This window comes from Gossypium raimondii, chromosome 11 (assembly GCF_025698545.1).
Source record: "Gossypium raimondii isolate GPD5lz chromosome 11, ASM2569854v1, whole genome shotgun sequence".
Taxonomy (NCBI): domain Eukaryota; kingdom Viridiplantae; phylum Streptophyta; class Magnoliopsida; order Malvales; family Malvaceae; genus Gossypium; species Gossypium raimondii.
Window position 1 is genome coordinate 40,843,868 of NC_068575.1, and position 22,564 is coordinate 40,866,431.

At 31.8% G+C, this 22,564-nt stretch overlaps 1 protein-coding gene across 1 annotated transcript; it reads left to right on the forward strand.

Moving 5' to 3' along the window:
- Nucleotides 1–4,101: 4,101 nt before the first annotated feature.
- LOC105803892 (uncharacterized) lies at nt 4,102–5,995 on the forward strand. The gene is made up of 5 exons (XM_012636317.2): nt 4,102–4,520; nt 4,604–4,863; nt 5,032–5,125; nt 5,229–5,340; nt 5,532–5,995. The coding sequence occupies exons 1-5, from the start codon at nt 4,385–4,387 to the stop codon at nt 5,722–5,724; spliced, it is 795 nt and encodes a 264-aa protein (XP_012491771.1). The 5' UTR covers nt 4,102–4,384; the 3' UTR covers nt 5,725–5,995.
- Nucleotides 5,996–22,564: the final 16,569 nt, after the last annotated feature.

Genomic DNA, 22,564 nt, shown 5'->3' on the forward strand with positions numbered 1-22,564 from the left:
TTCATGTAGATGATGACGGATGAAAATCATTGCTTTTTCCTTGTCTTGATTAGATGCTTCTTCATCTGCTAACATAGTATTTCCTAGACCTTTAGCATCTAGGTGAATTTCAGCATCTAACACCCATGACAAATAATTCTTGCCTAAGATGTCTAAAGTCACAAATTCAAGTTTGGCAAGATTTGACATTATAATCACTTGAATCAAAATAAAAAATTAGTAAAATAATAAGCATTCTCAAACGTAAATAATCCAATTACATATACCAAATTTGCGAAATAATAGTATGTATGTCAAATATTGGCATAGAGATGAATAGTCATAATAATAACTTCAAACAAATTGCATTACTTGAAATTTCTTTTAGTAAAAATATATATATATAATTATCATTATAACATTTGAGTTGTAAAATAAATGTGTAAATGTTACCCAAAGCAAATATTTTATCTAGAAAATAAAATAAAATAATGATGAAAATATGTATACATATAGTTTAACGGGAGTTTTACGGGTAAATTATATAAAGTCGAATGGACATGAACTTCACTATTAACTTGTAGAAGCTCGTGAAGATAACGTGTTATAAAAACTTAATAAAACAATAATAATAAGTAAAAGGTGGATGAAAATACGAGAGAATTTTAATTATTTAATTTTCACTTACAATGTGCTATTTATAAGCTCCTTTACATTCAATTAATAAATGTATTACATTCAATCAATAAATGTGAATTAAATTTTCTTAATTATTCCATTTAATCATCTCATGGTTATAAATGAAATAAAGAGTTTTATCTCATTACTTTAATAAATGTTTAAACGAGATATAGACATCCATTTAATGTATTTACAACATAAAATAAATTATTAACTATTAAAATTTACATAATAATATAACATTCTAAACACAATTATCATATAAAAATAATATTCTTTTGTCTCCATTTAAATATAGTAGATGACTTATATTTGGTCTATTTTAAAAAATTATATAAATATTTTTAATTAAATATATTTTACCAAATATATATATATATAAACTATTTCCTTAAAGTTTTTAATATATTTTCCATTTTTTATCCAAAATAAATTTTAAAATTAAAAATTTTACCACCAAAATTCAAAATGAGACAAAACAAGTACAAAAATTGTGGGTTTTGGGAAATGATTTAAAAACTAAGAAAACTACATAATTAATGAGCGAATGCTGTTTGGGGTGTTGCAACTCTATAAATAACACATTAGAGAGATGTGTAAAACGTGAAACACAAGGACACACAATTACTTACACAATTCAATATTTACACTTACATCTACTCATGCTCACATGAATTATTACACTACCTTTTTAAAAAATATATTTAGGGTAAGTTTAAATGGGCGGTGCATTTACCTACAGTTAGTGTAAAAATAGCGATGGCAATGAGATTAAATACTATAATGATATTGTAACATGAGACAAAAAATTAATTAAATGCACCGTACCATACCCTATTTTCCTTCCAAACTCACCCTTAATCAATCAAATTAAGATCTCTTTGATTATGACAGCATTGATGGTTACGTATAAAATCCCCTTACACGGAGTAAAGCTTCCTCTCAAAGGAAATGAAGAGGTAACTAATCTTCAAACGCACCAAACAAGAAAACTCCTCTTCAACCATATTCACACTCCATGTATCTTCATGGAAGATCACCATCCTTTCTTTTTAAAATACTCCATTATTAACTAATCAACTTATCAAAGTTTGTACCGACTTGTCTAAATATTCATCCTTTAAATTACAATAATCCTCTATTTAAATTAGACTTGTTTAAAGATTAAACTATTCGCTTAAACTCGAAGATTCGTTTCAAATTAGGGAAAGTTTAGATATAAAGTATTAAGCTCAAAAATAAGCTCGTTTAAAATATGGAACAAGCTTGGGCTCCATTATTCAAAATCTAGTCGACTCATTTTAACTTTATAATATGTTATTTTTATATAAAAAATATATATATACTCTACTATAATGTAAATATTAAAATATATATTAATTTTTTATGTTTAAAAATTTAATAAAAGATATATATAAATGGATAGTAAAAATATATAATTATAAATATTAAATAAAATAATTATATTTTTAAAATATAAAAAAATAATATGAGCATATCTAAATGGGATTGGGTTGATGATTTACAAATACTAGCAGATTTGGACAAATTTTGAAACTCAAATTTTAATCAGTTGAGCTTAAACAACTATATATAATATTGATGTTTTGCACAAACTTTTCCAAAACTTAACCCGACCTAACTAATAAACACCTCTATATTAAACAACTCAATCTTTTATCTTCCATAAAAACAATTAAACTTAATTAGGACTTTCATAAGATCCATAATTTTAGAATAATCTCTACATTTACTGCAACAAAAAACTCATAAATTATTTATTATTTCAATTATCAACTAAAAGATTACCAATCAACAAGTACAAAAGATTGGAATGGTTGGGGCATATTTCAGTAATAATGGTGGTATATATAAAAACAGTGGATGCCCAAGGCAACTCTCTTAAGATTCCTAAATGCAAAGCATAGAAAAAGGAACGTTTGCCATCTGCTAACAGGCTGTCAGAAAGACAACAATTACTTCCTCTTCATCATTATTTTCCTAATTTAGCAGTTAAGACAGATGCATGGGAAAGGCAAGTCTCAAGTGGCTCTTTGCCTTTTTGGGAAGCTGTAAAGACATACGGTGGAAAACCAAAGTACACCTTCGAAATCAGCCTCTTTTATTAGGTTTTCCTTTTTCAACTGCTTTTTTAATTCAATAAATCTCACCCAAAAAAAAAAAACCTGTTCAAACATTGATTAAACATGTTATCTGACTTGCCTTGTCTACTTGTCTTATCATCATGCCCCCGTCTCTTGCATGATTGGAAACCTTCATTTACTCAAAAGCAATTTCTTTCAACTACATTTTTTTTTCAACTTTTTGTTTTGTAACGTGGTATCCAAGGTACACTTTCAAAGCTAGGTGACTATGGTGAATTCACACACACCACTGTGAAAATTGCATAGATTTTAATTTTTTCTTTAAACCCAAAAAGAAATTCTGAGAAACATAACTTGAAGAATGATTCGAAAATTTGAAGAGAATAAAGAAATTGCCCAAAATCTTTGGACTTTTTAAACTTGGATTGATTAGATAAATTAATGTGAATAAGAATAGAATCAATGCTTGTTCTTATTGCACTTGGTAAGAGAAAGAGCAACTAGGTGTTGAGTTTTCTTGTTTTTTCAAGTTACGAGCATTAAACTGATTAAATAATTTAATAAGTAATTCAAATTAAATTAATTAATTTATTAGAATAAATTTACTCAACTTCGATCAAAATTTTGGGTAGAACTTTCCATGTGCCAAAGTCATGGAAAAGCCCAATAGGACCGTCCAAGCACAATTTTTTCCTGGTTTTTTTTTTTTTTCTTTTGGGTGAACAAATATTCTAAATTCTGATGAAAAGATGAAAGCAAAGCAAAACTTAGTGATGCTATATTCCTTCATCAAAAGACGAATGGCAAGAACTTAGTGGCCAGAAATCAGGAGAATGGTGCACATGTGATGTACCCATAGGTCCCATGATCCCAAACAAATTGCAAGAGGCAGTATAAAAAATCTTATGGATATGGTATCAGGACCAAGAAAAGCACAACGGGTCCTACACACCGTTACCATTTAAATATATAATTACCACATTCATTATTTTCGTGCTTTTATCACCCTCAATAAATGTCAAAAAAGGAACTAGAAATCGCAAGGAAACTATATTTGCAAAACGGGATTGGCCTTCCTATTAACCTGTTGGAGCTTGGAAGACCAAAAATTAGCACAGAAGATATGGGAGCTGGCATTCGCTACCCCTACACGCCCTGTTTACTATTAGGTAAAGGGCTTTAACTGGCTAACCCCTACACTCCTTAGACATATGGACCAATGAGAATTGATGTTAATATAACAAGGGCTACTTCCTTGAAAAGCTTGGAAAATGACATGTTACCAACCAAGCAAAGTTTTTCAGACATAGTCATCATGATTCTGGATTTAACCCACTAGAATTCATGCAGAGATTCATCAATTTCAATATATGATGATTGAGTGAGAGAAGAAATTAATGATAGTGGGGCTATATAAATGGGAGGCAAGCCTCATGTGACGGAAGTTTCAAGGCAAAGTGCCTCTCACTCACTAAGGACGCAACTGATTTTAGACAGCTGAAAGGAGCAGCGGCTTCTATACCACACTCCCATCTGCTGCTATTCCATTTTGCTTTCAACTAACCTCTCTTCATTCTACTGCTTATCTGTCTTCTTTTGGCTTCTTTGGTCCCCATAAGATGCGTAGCATGGTAAGCTCTATCTCTGCCAAAGGCATCGCCGCCATTGTAGGCGTCGGACCGAAGCTTGGGCGATCCATTGCCCGCAAGTTTGCTCATGAAGGATACACCGTTGCCATCCTGGCCAGGGACTTGGGTACTTCCTGTTTTTTCTCCCTCAAAATGTCTTTTTGTTTTACCCTTTTATTCATTATCACGTTTTTCTTATATGGTTTACAGGGAGATTGTCAAGATTTGCAGATGAGATAGCGAGGGAAGAGAAAGCGCAAGTGTTTGCAATCAGAATAGACTGCTCGGATCCTAGAAGCGTTAGGGAAGCATTTGAAGGGGTTCTCTCACTAGGATTTGTTGAGGTTCTGGTATATAATGCATACCAATCAGTTTCATGGCACCCCACAAACTTTACTGACATTAAAATCGATTCCTTTGAGAAATCTCTCGCTGTGTCCTCCATTGGTGCTTTCCTTTGCGTTCAAAAGGTACCCTCTTCTGACTTCCCCCACCCAGTCCTCCTCCAAATGGAAAATATCCCATCCATTTTTGTAACTAGCTTTGTTTCACTGGTTTTCATCAATTACCTTTTTTTCTCCCTCTTTTTTGGAGGAATTTACGCTTTTTGTTGTAATATGCTAATGAATGAATGAAAGGTACTCCCCGGGATGGTGGAAAGAGGAAAAGGAACCATTCTCTTCACTGGCTGCTCAGCTTCACTCAATGGCATTGCTGGTTTCTCTGAACTATGTAAATTTTCAAGTTTCACCCATTGAAGCTTATATACCAACCCCAAGTTTAAAATTACAAATGAGAATAATTCAGCAGTATACTTTGGTTTTAAATGAAACAGGCTGTGGAAAGTTTGCCCTGAGAGCATTATCCCAATGCCTGGCAAGAGAATTCCAGCCTCTCGGTGTTCATGTTGCCCATGTTATCATTGACGGAGTCATTGGTTCACCAAGGTAAAAGAAATTCACAAAAACAAAAGAATCTTGATCCAATGAATCGTATCCCATTTTCATGGACCAGAAGAAAGCTCCAATTACAGTAAAAGCACTGCAATGTCATATAGTCTTATATAATTAAATATACATATGAAAAAGTGTATGTAGTGGAATGAACAACAAAAGTATATAACGATGGAAAAATGCAGGGGGGCATCGGCATCGCAGAGAGGGTTGGTTGGGGAACAACAGCAAAGCGGCGGAGTAGGAGGGGAGGTCGGGGCGGTGATGATGATGGACCCAGACGCCTTGGCTCAAACCTACTGGCACTTGCACGTTCAAGACCGGACCGCTTGGACCCAGGAGATTGATCTCCGTCCCTCCATCACCACATTCTATTAGCCCTTCAATATCCCCTCTCTTTCTTTCTTTCACCATTTGCTCAACTTGCTCCCTTTGCCTTTCAATCATTTCCAAGTCTGTACTGCCCTTATCATATCATTCTATACTTTCCCTTTCTACACTTTATATTTGCTTTACAGATGTTTGTTGGGTTTTCAAGTCTCATTAAGATTTGCTATGTAAATTCACTCTAGGGTTCTTTTATCTTCTTCTCCTTCTTTTGTTTTGATTAAGTATAAATAAAAATATGTTTACAATTTCATCCTCTAAATTAATATCAGCGCTTTACTGTTACTTCTTAAAGAAAAATGCTTGAGGGACAATGCCAGAATTTCATTTTAAGTTAATTATTCTAGAATAATTAAAGTAAATTTGTTTTCTCAAAATCCATTAATTAATTATTAGAAGTGAAAAGGTCAAATACGGCATCCCAAACTTTGTAAACTATAATAACTAATTACATATACAAACAAACAAATAAAAAGAAAGATTTGAAGTTTGAGAATAGGAACCCAAGATTTCTACCTTTAGACGTAAGCAATTTTTATTACGAAACCCTTGGAAATTCTTTGTCGGCTTTTGGGTAATAGTATTAATTAAGTGGAAGACAGGTCCCTCCACGTACCAAAGTTTGATAGGAGAGTTGCATGGATAAAATTACGACTTCGTGTTCTAATTTAGGACACACACCCTTTAATTTTTTTATAAAAAAAAAAAACCTTTTTTCAGCTTTGAATCTCAAACTTTTGCCCAATTCATCAATAAAATGTGAAAAAGTAAATGTCCAAATGTTAAAAAGAAACTCTAATGGAAGAGAAATCAAACACACGTTCGATTTTCTATTTAATGTATTTTAAAATCGTGAACTTATTAAATTCAATAAAAAACAATTTTATTCTTGTCTATTAATAAATATTATTAAATAAAATTAATCTATAACAATAATTAAGGGCATTTGGACATCACAAAATAATGAGGTGAAAGTGTAATTATTAGAGTAATAATTACAAAGAATTATATGGTAGTACGAGATTATATAATTGATTTATTTTAATATTAATTATAAAATTTTATCAATAATACTTTAGAAAATTTTCTAAATAAGTGACAAAATTGAAGTCAAATCATCATATGTGATGTTAGTCCAAGAAAGTAATCAATCATATGATTACTAATAAAAATAATAAGAAAAATAAACATGATATGTAATTTTATCTAATTCTTTTAGCATTTTATATTTGTTGAGCTATTCCCTTTACAACATTTAGCATATATCCCTTATCCTCATATGTTGGCCCTTGACCAATTTTTTCAACATTTGAATTTGCATCCTCATCTAATTCTTCCATGTATTCTTCAAAGTATAGAGCGTCTTAATTCCATCTACGACCGAAGTTATGAAATATCCAACATGCTAGTACGACCTAACATTTTTTTAGACTATACTAAGGTGGTGGCGTTAATATGAGATTATTTTTTTAACAACAAATGTTCTTTTAACCACATTTTGAAACTTTAAATAGTTCACAAACCATCTTTAGTGCTTCTATTTAGTTTCGTTCTCTTAAATAGCATCATACCTTACAATATAGTGCAAGAAAACTTTTTGTATTTGCATAACCAACATTTTCTACATAATATTTTTCTACAAAAATAATATGTAACAATTTAAATAAATTATAATTAAGAAAATAAAATAAAATATCAAAAAGGTGATGACGATGGCGAATTACAGTATGCAATTTTTAACCCATCTTGGAATGTCTCCCAAACAACATTTCATGTCACTCTTTGAATTTAAGATGCATACCGACAAAAACTTTGTTGTTTGATTATAATAGCTTTTATAAACTTAATTTGCAATTAACTTGTGCAAGAGTGTCCAATAGCAAACCAACTTTATAACCCTATTATATAACCTTTCAATTACTATTATTCTACGCAAATTAGATCAAAATTAATATAACATTTATAAAAAAAATTGTAAAGTGTTGGATAAATTTTATAAGACTTATGCAAGGTGATTAAATACATGCCCATGCAAGAATAATATATAATCTATAATATAACATTGATAAACCTAATTTGCTATTAACTCAAAAATTGTGTAAAATATTTGGATTTTATGTGTCCAATAGTAAAGCATTTCTATCCAATAATAAATACATAATTATATCTTTAAAATAATATATAACCTAAGATTAAAATATATAATTATATCTTTTTAAAATATATTATTTTATAAAAATAACTTTTGTAAATTTGCACAAAAATATTTTCCTATACATATATTAATTCTCAGCTCCTTAAGAATTTCTTATTTAAGTATAATGTATGGCTACTATAAATGTGTGCATTACAACATTATTCACCGACTAGTGTCACGGGCCAAAGTGCAAAGCCCGTGACCATGGCACAAAAAGCGCCCCATGGAGGTCTATCGATTAGATGGGGAACATTTAACCCACGAAACTGGCCCGATTCAGAGAGCTGTTGGAGAAGCCTGTCAGATTGAAGCCTGGTTGGCCCGATGATGAAGACATGGCAACTTAGGCTAATTTTAGTAACTAATCTGAGAAGATAGAGAGAATCATATCTTGTAAAAGATTAGATTAGATTTGATATGGCATATCTTGTAAATCCCTAAAATAAAGGGATATGGCTAACCTCGTCCATCGATGTAAATGTATCTTGACCGTCGATTTTGGGGGAGCTCAACTATAAATAGAGAGCCTCCTCCTCAGTTGTACCCACTCCATTCATTGTTTCATTATTCTTTGTGAATAAGAGAATTGAGAGCATTTACTCAAACACTTTGCGAGCGTTTTTTCTGTTGTTCTTTGTTGTTCTTCTTTTGGCATAAATCGCTTCCGCTCTTCAATTTGGTGCCTTGGAAGAGTTCTTAAGGAATCCTCACTTGAGTTAAGGTTGACTTAGGCGAGTTTGGACGAACGGATTGCCTAAGGCCGCACGGATCGCAAGAGAAAACTCTAGCCCCGTGACACTAGCCCCACGATGGTGAGTTTTTATTTCTACTAACGAATAAAGACTGAGGTGATAAAAATGTAGTCTAACCTCACAGTGGTAGAATCCCACACATACCATTGAGGCATGGAGTGTGGAACATATACACCCGGTGCTACCAATTATTATATAGATTTTTCTTTCTTATTTGTTTAATTAGATCAACTTTATGCCATTATTTTGTAATTAGATTTTATCTAATTTAAATTTTTAATTCAACTAATTTTATGTAATTTATTTTTAATTACATTTTATGTAATTTATTTGTTTAATTGAATTAACTTTTATTTTATTCAACTTGTAATATTAAATATTATAAAATAATACTAAAAATTTATTAATATAGAGTTTAAATTATATAACTTTAAATTAAAAAATAGACCATCACATCAACATTCTAACCACTACACTAAAACAACTAATCCTCGATTTAGCCAAGGATTATAGATTGAATAGGTTTGAGGGACACAATTTAACAAATACTTATCACATGTTTTGTCTAGGTTTTAGGTTGTAAGGTAATGGGTCAGTGAGGTTTGGGTTTTGAGTAACAACAAATGACAAAAACTCACATAAAGAAACAAATCATTTTCTTATCTTGATTAGCACAAGTCATTAGCACCCTTTTATACAACATTGAGTAGTAACAATCATAACAGAGTAATGACTACCTAGCTAACAATCAATTGACTTCAACTAACTACTAACTGACTAACTAACTTGACAAACCAGCTTACTGCTAGTTGTTATCTAACATCCTCCCTACTTTCTTTTTCAAAATCAGTAAGAGTTATAACACTTAATTGATCTCTAAAGCGTTGAAAGCTCCTAGTAGACAAAGGCTTAGTAAGAATATCTGCAACCTAATCATTCCCTAGTACAAAGTTAACCTGTAGTTGACCACGTAACACTCTACCACGAACAAACTGCAAGTCATTCTCAATATGTTTGGCTCGAGCATGAATAAATGGATTTGCTACAAGTGAGACAACACTCACATTATCACACCAAATTATTGGCACTCCATTAGACATAACTCCAGTTTCTGTAAGCAAATATTGAAACCAAGCAAGCTCAGAAGTGGCATTGGCTAGACTTCGATATTCTACCTCTATTGTAGAACGAGACACAACAGTCTACTTTTTGGAGGACCAACCAACAAGATTAGCTCCAAGATACACATAGTAACCAGATGTTGATTTCCTATCCTCCAATGAACTTGCCCAATCTGCATCAAAGAAGCCTGTCAAGGTAACTGCAAATGGTTGAAACTTCTTATAACAGCCCATTTTTCAATGGTGACGAAATAGTGGTTTCGGGACCACAAATTTCCGTCATGTAGACTCATAAATATTTTTTATAGAATATTTATGGAGTCATTAGAGTCGTATTAAAATTTGGTTAAGAAATTTTAACGTTTCGATAACTAATTAAAGAAAAAAGACTAAAGTGTAAAAGGTGCAAAACTTAGCAATTATTGCATTTAGATGATTTAATAGCCTAATTAATAAACGAGGAAGGATTTAAGTAGCAATTATACTCTATATATTATGGCGGGACGGCAGCTTAGTTGAAATTGATAAAATATTATATGATCAATGGCAATTTTGTAATTTAAACAAAATTAAAACAAATTAAAGAATGAATAAAACAATTTCACTTTCATTTCTTCTTCAAATTGTCGAAAGCTATAGCTAGAGAGACGATCTTTGGTTTTCTTGATTTCTTTGCATGTAATTGAAATTCATACCCATTTCTTGTAATTTGCATGTATTTAGATCGTTACAACTAGGTCTAGCTAGCCCGTACCTTCGTTTTTGAATCTGTAAAATATTTTAGAAGTGGCCATTGATAAATATTGAATTTTTTTATTATAAACATGTGTTTGAAGCTTTGATTGTGTTATTTGGTAATTTTGTGAAGTGATTTTTGTTAGATTTTGATTTAAGGATTAAATTGTGAAAATGTTAAAATTTTAGGGTTTGATAGTAAATTTAATGTCTGTTTAAGGGCCTATTATAATCGACTAAAATTTTGACTTGATAAAAATGGTTAATTTGATTATTTTCGAGTTAATGGACTAAATTGCAAAAGTTATAAAAGTTAGGGGTAATTGTGTAATTTTGAAAATAAAAGGGCCTAAAATGTAAAGTGAATTGGAATGTGAAATGTAAGCTAATAATTGAGAAATTTTACATTTTAGATCAATACCCTGTTGATATACGTGGAAAAGGAAAAATCACAGATTAGTCTCTAAACTTCTGCAACTACTACAATTAAGTCCATGTAAGTTCATACAGATTATAATTTAACATCTATATGAAATGTTTGATGATATAATATGATATAATAGATATATTTGATTATAAATGATGCAAATTTATTGAAATTCAATATTTGGATCGAATTGAACTCGAAATAGAGTACAATTGAGATATGTCGTGTTATGGGGGATCGGAATGGAGATTGTTGTGGAGTGATATATATGTATTTTCCCGAGTAGGCCGAGGTTCAGCATTTGTTGCAAACTCTCGTGTTATATTCCCTGTTTTTGCGTGTTTTCGGTTAGACTAGCTCTTAAGAGCAATTGGCGTGTTATTGGGTGGATTGACTCTTATGAGCATCTGGCATGTTATCAGGTGGATTAGCTCTTATGAGCATCTAGTATGTTTCGATTGGAATATCGATGTAGTCATATCCATTAGTCGTTCATCAAATTGTAAATCTCTGTAATCTAACTTGTTTAGTTATTTTGATGATTATGACATGTATTTGAACTTTGAATTGAATTTTGCAATTCACCTGGTTGAGATTGTGGATGACAGGGAACACATATGGTTGTAATATTATTGAATGATTTGTTATACTTATTTTGGTAAGATTTATCGTTTTAGTACGTCGAACTTACTAAGCTTCAATGAGCTTACTTATGTTATTTTCTATTATTATAGATACTTTGAAGGTTGGATGATCGGATCGGCATTCCAGCCACACTATTTGTCCATTTTCGGTAGTTTTGGGGACGTTCATTTTGGATTATATGGCATCTAACAGGCTTGTATGTCATTATTATGGTTTTGATATGAATAATGTTAAAGTATGATCTTAAGTGTAAGTAGTTAACCTAATATGATATGGGAACTAAGGAAGATGTTTTAGTGCAAATATATATAGTATGTGTTAATGGAATGTTGTGATTGAGTTGCCTATGTTAGACATATTGGTTGAATGTTAGATGGTGTGATTTAACTATGTTAAGCATATTGGTTGAATGTTAGATGGTGTGATTTAACATACTTTGAATGATAGTTCTTTTTGTTATAAAATTGTATATATACTTGTGGTATCAATGAGGATACATTGGTTAGACACTTAGGATGGTTGATTTAGCTTGTTTTGAGCTTGTTTAATGTCATTTTCAATAGGTATTTTGGTTGGTAAATGGATTTCTTAGAGTCCAAGTAAGCTTGAAATGGTAAACTTGTTGTTAAGGTTCATTTGGGTCCACACGGCATGAGACACGGGCGTGTGACTCAACCGTGTGAGACACATGGCCGTGTGTCATCTGATGATTTCTTTAGGGTGCAAGTTAGTGAGTTACATGGCCTAACACATGACCTGGCACACGGGTGTGTGGGGCAACTCAGAGAGTAACACAGCCTAGCACACGGGTGTGTAACACGACCGTGTGACCCTACTTAGAGAGTTAGAAGGGTGAGGACACGACCGTGTGTCCTAGTTCGATTGTTACACGGCCTAAGACACGGGCGTGTGTCTCAGCTGTGTGAGGCACACGACTTGGCCACACAGTCGTGTGACTCCTGTTTTGTAACTTTTGCATCTTTTTCCTAAACTTTTCAAACTGTTTCAAATTGGTTCCAAATTGTTTCTAGGTTATTTTTAGGGCCTCAAGGGCTCGATTTAGAGGCAGTATGCATGTGTATGAATGGTTTATGATATATTATAATAGTGAATGATATAATGTTTTAATGTCTCTGATTGTTTAGTAATACTCTATAACCCTAATTTTGGTGACGAAGACGAGTTAAGGGTGTTACACTTCAACCCAAAATCAGTAGTGCCTTTAACATATCTTAGTATCCTCTTTACTGCACACCAATGCTTATTATGAGGAGAGTGCTTATACTGACTGACCTTGTAGACAACAAAGGAAACTTCTGGTTGAGTTAAGCACAGATACTGCAATCCTCCCACAACCTATCGATACAAAGTTCCATCTGACAACTTGGTTCTAGTGAGTGAAGATAATGTAGGCACACTAGCAATTAGAGTAGCCATTGGCTTAGAATTGATCATGTTTTCCCGTTCCAAAAACTCATGAGCATATTTCTACTGTGATACATGTATGCCACTCACTCCTCTGTTGTGCTTAAGACCAAGGAAATAATGAAGATCCCCAAGATCCTTAAGAGAAAATTACTAATGCAAGGCTTGAATAATAGTAGTTATATCTATTTTTTGGGCTCCTGTGACAAGTATATCACCAATATACACAAGAAAAAACACATATCTAGCTGAGGTTTTCTTAAAAAATAAAGAGGAATTAGCTCTACAACTTTGAAATCCCAATGCATCAGTCAAGAAGTTCTTAAGTGCATCAAACCAAGCACGAGGGGCTTGCTTAAGTCCATATAGTGATTTTTTTAGCTTACACACTAGAAGATTACCTTTAGAATCTCAAACTCAGAAGGCTGCCTCATATACACTTCTTCAAGTAGCTTGCCATTTAAGAAGGTACTGTTCACATCTATTTGGCAAATTTTCCACTATGGAGACACTGCTACAGCAAGTACCATGTGAACAGTGTTGGCTTTAACAACAGGACTGAAGGTTTCATGGTAATCTGAACCAGCACTCTGAGAAAAACCTTGTGCTACCAATCGAGCTTTATTCCTAGCAACACTCCCGTTTGGATTCTTTTTTATTTTAAACAGCCATTTACATCCTATTAAATTTTGATGCTCTAGAACAGGTACCAACTCGCATGTACCATTCTTAATTAAAGCTCGGTACTCCTTATCAACAGCTTTTTACCAAGAATGGATCATCACGGCTTCATGAACACTCTTAGGTTCAATCATACTTAATTCAGCAACATAGATCTTAGGATTGAACACTCCCACCTTACTTCTTGTGGCCATGGGATGTACATTACTAGGCAAAGATTCTGTAACATCAACAGGACCTTTAGTATGTTTAGGTTCAACATTTGCAACATGCTTAGGCAAGGACTAGACTCGATTGTCGAGAGTCTGATCTATATCATCAGGTTCCAGAGATTGAAGCCTCTCACTAGAGGGAAAAGAGCTACCAACCTCAACAGTAGATGAGTTGTTAATTATAACACTTAATGACTGAACAAGTACAAGTAGAGGGGCTAATGTCCAAGGTGACTCAATAGCTTGAACAGATTGAGATACTAACTTTTGAAAGGGAAACTCATCCTCAACAAAGTTCACATGTCGTGAGATGTAGACTCTTCCACGATGATCCGCACAGTTATACATTTTGTAGTTGTCAGCATACCCCAAGAATACACAATGAGCTAACCTAAAGTACAATTTATGTTTTTATAAGGCATCAGGAAAGGATAACATCTGTATCCAAACACTTTAAGAGATTGTATATTTGGTTGTTTACCAAACAACCTCGTGATAGGAGTAAGTCCTCCTAGTGCTTTTGTAGGAAAAAATTTATGAGATACACTACTGTGACAAAGGCATCACTTCAGTATGACAAAGGAAGTGAGGCCTGAGCTAAAAGCACCAATCCAATCTCAACAATTTGGCAATGTCTACGTTCTACCAATCGATTCTATTCAAAAGTGTGTGGACAAGAAAATCTATGTTGAATGCCAAAGCTTTACAGGTGTGGACCAAAGCTCCTAAACTCACCTCCACCATTTGTCTGAACTTGTTTAATTTTGTATCCCAGCAGCAACTCAACTTTTTTTTAAGCACAAAGAAAGCAGACAAAGCATTAGACTTTTTAGTGAAGAAATAAATCCATGTATGACGAGCAAAAGCATCAACAAAGAAAATGTAATATTGTTTTCCATTTGAAAAGTAGGGCGCAAGACCCCAAAAATCAACAACAATTAACTCAACAAGTTCAGTATACTTTGTTTAAAGCAAAGAGAATGGCAGCTTGTGAGATTTGCCCAACTTACAAGCACTACATAGTGACCTAGCTGAGTCTCTAGGAATAGACAAATTACACGACCTCAAACATTGAACTACAACATCAGCCGAGGGATGTCCAAGCCTCCTATGCGACAATCCAAACTTAGTCATGCCAGGAGCACATGAGTCAGTTCCAGTTACATGAGCAACCACCAAGCCTAGAGAGGGAGAAACTAGTTGTAACTAATATAAATCACCACATTCAGTGCCTTGCAGCAATGTAACAGCCTAATTTTCACTGGTGTTGGAAATAGTGATTCAAGATCACTAAATCTGACCAGCGAGTTTTAAAATTTAATAAATAAATACATATGAGTCAAGTGTGATTATAGAAGAATTTTCGATTAGTGAATTTTGTGATTTAAAAAGAAATTAATAAGCAAATTGGGTTTGAAACGAGGTATCAAAACCTTAAAACTCATAAACCGAGTCATAAATATTTTTATAAATATTTATAGAGTGTCATTGAGTTTGTATTAAAGTTTCGTTAGAAAATTCTAACGTTTGGATGGTCAATTAATTAAAAAGGACTAAATTGATAATAGTACAAAATTTGCTAATTTATGATTAAATAGCTTAAGTGACTAATAAGGAGGGATTTAAAAGAAAATTAGGCCCAAATTATAAGGGCTAGACGGTTTGGGCAAGAAAATCGGCAAGAAAACAAGGAGAAACAAGGGCAAAATTGGAAATTTTTCAAATTAAACATATAAAATAAAGACAAAATCGAAAAATCTAGAGATTTCTTCATAATTCATCGGCAAAAATGCCATAGGAGGTCTGAAACAAGCTGGTTTCTCATATTTTTATACCATGTGAGTTCAATTCTTACTTTTTCATTGAATTTTTTATGTTTTGTGACTTTTACAACTAGGTCTAACTATTGAATTCATTAGTTTTTGATTCCATGGGTGATTTTGTAAGTTACCATGAAGAATTTTTGGAAGTTTATGATGAGTTATCATAAATTTTAAGCTTTAATTTCATTATATTATGAATTTATTAAGTGATTTTAGTAGAAAATAATTTTAGGACCTAATAGTGAAAAAGCTAGGAATTGGGGTTTTGTACTAAAATTCTGAATATCAAAGGTTGTATAATAGCCTAAAATGATTAGATAAAGTGTTATTTGAGGAAGAATTAGTTTAATTAACGTGTTAATTGAGTAGGGACTAAATTGTAAAAACTATAAATTTTGTGGTAAAAGGGTAATTTCAAAAATTGAAGGGCATAAACTGTGAAGTGAACTAGTATTGAATTAGATGCTAATGAATGGAAATTTTTATATTATAGATCGGGAATTCGAAGATAAACGCAAAAATGAGAAAATATCAAACTAGTCCCTAAACTTTTCAACTCCTACAAATTGGCCCAGGTAAGTTCATACGGCTGAACTTTTATGATTAAATGTTAACGTGGGAATGATTTAATGTATTAATTCGTGCATTTTTGTTGAATTATGATTATTGTAAAAATGTGAAAATCAAATTGTAAGTTCAAATTAAGGGATACGCAGGATTGAGTACATACGTTCAGTAACCAGTGAAAAATTAACGAATAAGTCCATGGTGGATCCATGGAAAAGTATGGAACGTAGGTATGGTAATTCAGTAAAGAAATCAATACTGATTTTTGGAACGTAGGTATGGTATTTCAATAATGAAAACCATATTGAGTTGTGAAAAGTAGGTATGGTATTTCAGTGAAGAAAACCATACTGAGTTATAACATTGTAAAGGATTCAAATAAATCGTGGCACCGGGCAAACGATGTACTCAAATCCGTAAGACGATCCTTAAATTGACAAGTATTTGTAAGTGCAATTGAAGCTAAATGTTGGAATAAAAGTTGATATCTGATATTGAGCTCGATTGAGTAAATTCATTGTTTGAGATTGTGGTTGGCAGGAAATGTTGTATTATACTTGTTTATTATAATTGTTAGTGAAATTTTGATTAGATTTTATTATGAGCTTATTGTAAGCTTACTTGTGTGTGTTTGTTGTTTTTGTAGATTGACGTGAATATATGTTCGGAGGATCGGATCTACATCAAGGATCACACTATCCAGATTTACTCTGGTAGATTTTGTTAAACAACTTTTTGATTTATATGTCATGTATGGGGTTGAAGTAATAAAGTAATAGTATGAACGATTAAGTATGCAAAGTAAATCTGAATGTGATGGTTGAGGCAGATATTGAAATATACATGTTTTAGGTTGAAATGGTTGATTGCGTTTAAGTTCGATTAATGCCTTGTACCCTGTTCCGGCTTCGGACACGGGTAAGGGGTGTTACAAGCAATGTCTGATGAGTGTGTAGGTCTTCACATAACCACAAGTGGGATTAAACTCAAAGTAAAAATTATTATCCTTAGTAAACTTTGAGACAGAAAGTAAATTTTTATGTATCTGAGGCACATGAATAACATCATTAACTACTAAAGAATTCAAGATAGAGCAACCAATTTGAGAGATAGAAAAAGACCTACCATCACCAATTACAACTCTACCTGATCCATCATATGGTTGAGCTTGCATCAGTTTGGATGCATCATTAGTCATATGTGTAGTAGCACCACTGTCAGGGTACCATGCCTAATCAACCACTATTCGAGGAGTAGCAACCATGGTGGCTAGATTTGCATCAAAATTAGGACCACTATACTTTGTATATGACACTCTAAGATCAGAAGAAACACGTGATGTAGACGACATAGGTTGAGGAGAACAAGCCTGCACAACACGACCTGAACTAGGCTCAACATAACAATATTGAGCCACTGCATGTTGAGAAGGGCCTGAAAAGGACGTAATGATGGGGCTTCAAAGCTTGCATCATCATCATATCGATAGAAGCATCGAAGAGCAACATGTCCTACTCGATCATAGATCTGGCATTGAGGACGAGAGCCACGCCCAAATCTTCCTTGAGCATGACCCTTGCTAAAACCAGCTCTTATAGATCGAAAAGGCTGAGGTACTGATGGTTCAGAGAACGATTGCACTACCGGAGTTTGTGTAGCAATATTAGTAGTAATTGTCACTTGAGCAAGGTGAGCATTCTGACGAGCTTCTGCATCCAACAAGGAAATGGCGATCCCTTGCAAATCAAATGGTGTCTGACTTGTGGTAATGATAGAGATCATCATACTTTGGTGGAAGTCCATTGAAAATAGCAGATTTTTGCTCTTCTTGGAAAACCTTTTGACCACATCCAGCTAGACAATCACAGAGATGCTTTATATTAGCCAAGTAATCAGACATACTCATATCATTCTTGCGATAGTTATGGACTAAGGAACGATACCTCATGGCCTTTATTACCGATTGACTCCTAAAAATCCTATTCAACGTAGGCCACAACATAGATGCAGAAGGAGAATCACCAATTAATCTATTATACAAGGAGGGACTTACTGTGGATAAGAGCCACGCAGAAATTGCAACATCCTGCTGCTCATACTGAACAAATACAGGATTTTCAACTAACGATCCATCATCATCAGCAACTGTTGAAGAGGGAACAACCATTATACCATCGAGATAACGCTGAAGATAATGAGTCTTGACCACGAGCAGAACATGCTGCTTCTATGCTAAAAAGTTGTTATCATCAATCAAAGTAGCAACATTTTACGACGCGAAAGTAAAAGGATTCAGCTCTGATACCATACAGCAAATGTCAGAAACTCACATAAAGAAACAAATCATTTTCTCATCTTGATTAGCACAAGTCATTAGCATCCTTTTATACAACATTGAGTAGCAATTATCATAACAAAGTAATAACTACCTAGCTAACAACCAACTGACTTCAGCTAACTACTAATAGACCAACTGGCTTAACAAACCAACTAACTGCTAGTTGTTATCTAACATTGAGTTAGTAGATTTAAGTAAAGGATGGGTTTTCGGGTGCATTTATAAGCTAAACTGGCCAAGACCTCAACACTGGTGTTGAGGTCAAGGTAATGCCATTGTCCGAAAACATTGTGAAAAAACACACTTATGAGGTTCAGCTTAAATTATTCTTCTACCTTGACATTTATGGATGTTGAAATCATTTAATTAAAAAATAAACACACTTTTTTAAGATTTTGAGAGTTTGGTGAATTTTCCTATCAATTGCAATTAAGTAACAGTCAAAAGTGTAAAAACAAAGATGGACACAAAAATTGGTTACATAGTTCGAAAGAATTTCCTACGCCCGTGAGGCATTCCCTAAAGAGTAATCCACTGCCAATCTGTAGTACAAGATGCAATTTAAGTTCAACTAGCTCGCTCACCAAGTTACAACCTCATTTTTATAAATCAATTAGATCACTCTCCTCAATAAGACTTTCCTCTTGAAAACTTAATTACAAACTAAATACAAAAAACATTTTGTTCTCAAATTAATTGCACCAAAACAAGTTGTTAAAGATGAACAAGTGCTTTCTCATTGTTGCAGATAATAAAATAAACAAGCCTTCTTAAATACGCAACTTTGTGAGAATTTCAATTCCCTTAAATTATGCTCAAATAAGTCTTCAATAATTAATTAAATATATAGAGATCTTTTAGAGTATAATTTTTTAGAAAGAGAATCTCTTTAATTCACATTAAAAGTCTTCACAGGAATATTTTATTGACTAATATCAAACATGATCGAATCTATACCATGCAATTGGCATTAACAAAATTATTCTTGAAAATTAACATCTTGTTAAAATAAAATAAAATAATCTCTTAACCATTGAAAACACTATTGTGGTAAAAAGTTAAAAATAATAATTTAATATAATTAAGGAAAGGCATTTATTAATGTTAATGATGGTTAGTGGCTACTAATTGGGATATTTAATTAGTGCGTCAAATCAAGTTGGTTAGAGAAGTCAGTTCTTTGGAGCAATAATTGGGTTTCTTTCTTTTTCGGTTGAAGTAAAAGCAAAAATACGGCTTTAATCAATCAATAAATAAATAGGAAAAGCAAAGCAAAGGGCAATTCTAAAGTACCAACTTAGTTGTCTTCATGTAGTAATTGTTGTTCGGAGTTTTAAGATTGTGATGATCAATTATTCATTTAACTATTTTTATTTTTATTATTTTATTTTAGAAAAAAAAGGTAAATTTTGTAATTTAATATCACGAATCAAAATAAAATGGTTAAGTTAATTTATTTCTGGACCTTTTAATTTATTTGTGGACCTTCTCATTGAAAATTTCACTTTAATTCAACTCATACCATACTCAACCATATTACATTCACTACACCAAAATAGGCTTTTAGCGGCGTTTTTAGCGGCGTTTGGACAAAAAACGACACTAAAAATCGAGCATTAGCGGCGCTTTTAAAAAAACGCCGCTAAAGGTAGAGCATTAGCGGCGCTTATCCAAAAACGCCGCTAAAAATAAGCATTAGCGGCGTTTTCTGAAAAGCGCCGCAAAAAGCCTAAGCCAAACGACACCGTTTTCTGAGTTTTTCGGGCCTTTAGCGGCGTTTTTTAATAAATGCCGCTAATGCTCTGGCCTTTAGCGGCATTTTTGAGTAAGCGCCGCTAATGCTCTGTCTTTTAGTGGCGTTTTTGAAGAAGCGTCGCTAATGCTCAGATCTTTAGCGGCATTTTTAAAGAAGTGCCGGTATTGCTGTGGCCTTTAGCGGCGTTTTTAAAAAAGCGCCGCTAGTAATAATAAAATCTAATACCATTTCAATTATCTCATTTTTTGATATATTCTCAAGTAATGTTTCAATTATATTTTTTTTATTATAAGTTGAAAAAATTGATATTTCGTTGTATTTATTATATATTAGTCGATTTACATTTAAATGATAACAAATAATATTGTTTAATACAAAATGTTTTTATTAAAGAGAAGTCCTAATCCTAATTAACTATTTATTATTATTTTTCAATCACGTACAGTTTATTTAAACTACTTTACTAGAAAAATATATTAAATTATGAGTAAATAAAATATCATAAAACTTAAATTGATAGTTCGAATAAATAAATCAAATAAAGTAAATATAAAACACCAAATATGGTGATAAATAATATTATATATTGATAATTTTATTACCAAAAATAATTTTATATTTAGTTAATCAAACATGAACACAACAATGACCTAATAGTACCTACTCAAGAGTAAGAACTAAAATGAATGAAAAGGACAAATGAAATTAGAGTATTAATTTTAAGTATTAATTTCAAATATAATTGTAAAAGATACGATAGTATTAATTTTAAAATATTTAATTTAATTATCATTATAGTTTAGGGTTTAATATATATGGTTTAGAGTATATATATATGGTTAATTTAGGATTTAGGGTTTCATGGGTCGAGTTAGGATTTTGGGTTTAGATTAATTTTTAATTTATATTTTAAATATGTTTATAAATTTATATATTAAATAATTTCATATATAATTGAAAAGATAAGATAGTATTAATTTTAAAATATTTAATTAATTATCATTATAGTACTTTAGGGTTTATATGGCTTACAAGATATGGTTAATTTAATATTTAAGGTCGGTTTAGGAGTTACTATTTTAAGGTTTGGGGATTATATATGGATTTAGGGATTATGGTTTAAGGGTTGGGATTTAAGGTTTAGGGGTTAGGAGTTAGGGAGTACTTAGGAGTTAAGAGCTAGGGATTTAGTGTTTTAAGGGTCGGGTTAAGGTTTAGGGTTTAGATTAATTAGTTTTTTTTATTTATATATTAAATATGTTCTTATATAATTGTAAAAGATATAATAATAAATTTAATATATTGAAATTATGAGTATAGTTTATATTATTTAAGAGATATATAATAGATAGACTTTATGTATATTGAATGGTTAATTTAAGATTTAAGGTTTATTTGAGATTTGTTAAATGATACAATTTTATACAATTAATTAATGCTTTTATATTTAAAAATATTTAATCTAAACCATTTGATATATTTAATATGGATAGATAGGTAATTATTTAATTTGGATAGGACCAAATTATAAGAAAAATAAAATACAAAAATAAAAATGAAATAAAAAATAAAATTATAATTTTTCTAATTCTTTTAAATATTACTTAAAATTTTAATAATTCTTTATGTAAAATTTATATGAAAGATTCAATAATTGAATATATAAAAAATATGCGAGCTTTAGCGTTTTCAACAAAAACGCCATTACTATGTATTAAAATTTCCCAAAACGGCTACTGTTTGGGTAGAAAATTTAAATTTTAGTGGCGTTTTCAAAAAAACGCATAAAAGGTAGACATTACCGGCGTTTTTCAAAACGCCGCAAATTGTGAATTTGAATTGATCTCATTCAATTAATTAAAATATATGCATATATATACGTCCTAACTCGCTATCATTCCTTTTGTTATCACTTCATCAATATTTAAGAAAAATGCCATGTATATATATAGTTGTTCGTCCTTCTTGTTTTCATTTATATATCTATTTGAGAAATTAAGAATATAATAAATTTGTTAATTAGAGAAATTTATTCAATATTTATCAATAAAATAAAATATTAAAATTCCATACTTTATATAAAAATAAATTTTATAAAGAATAATATTGTTTATTGCTACTTAATACAAAATTTTTAACTATTAATTATTGT

What these genes read in the sequence shown, in the direction of transcription:
- LOC105803892 (XM_012636317.2), top strand. Translation starts at nt 4,385, where the DNA reads ATGCGTAGCATGGTAAGCTCTATCTCTGCCAAAGGCATCGCCGCCATT. An exon ending in CATCCTGGCCAGGGACTTGG is followed by an intron (nt 4,521 to 4,603) that starts GTACTTCCTGTT and finishes TATGGTTTACAG; the next exon opens with GGAGATTGTCAAGATTTGCA. An exon ending in GGAGTCATTGGTTCACCAAG is followed by an intron (nt 5,341 to 5,531) that starts GTAAAAGAAATT and finishes GGAAAAATGCAG; the next exon opens with GGGGGCATCGGCATCGCAGA.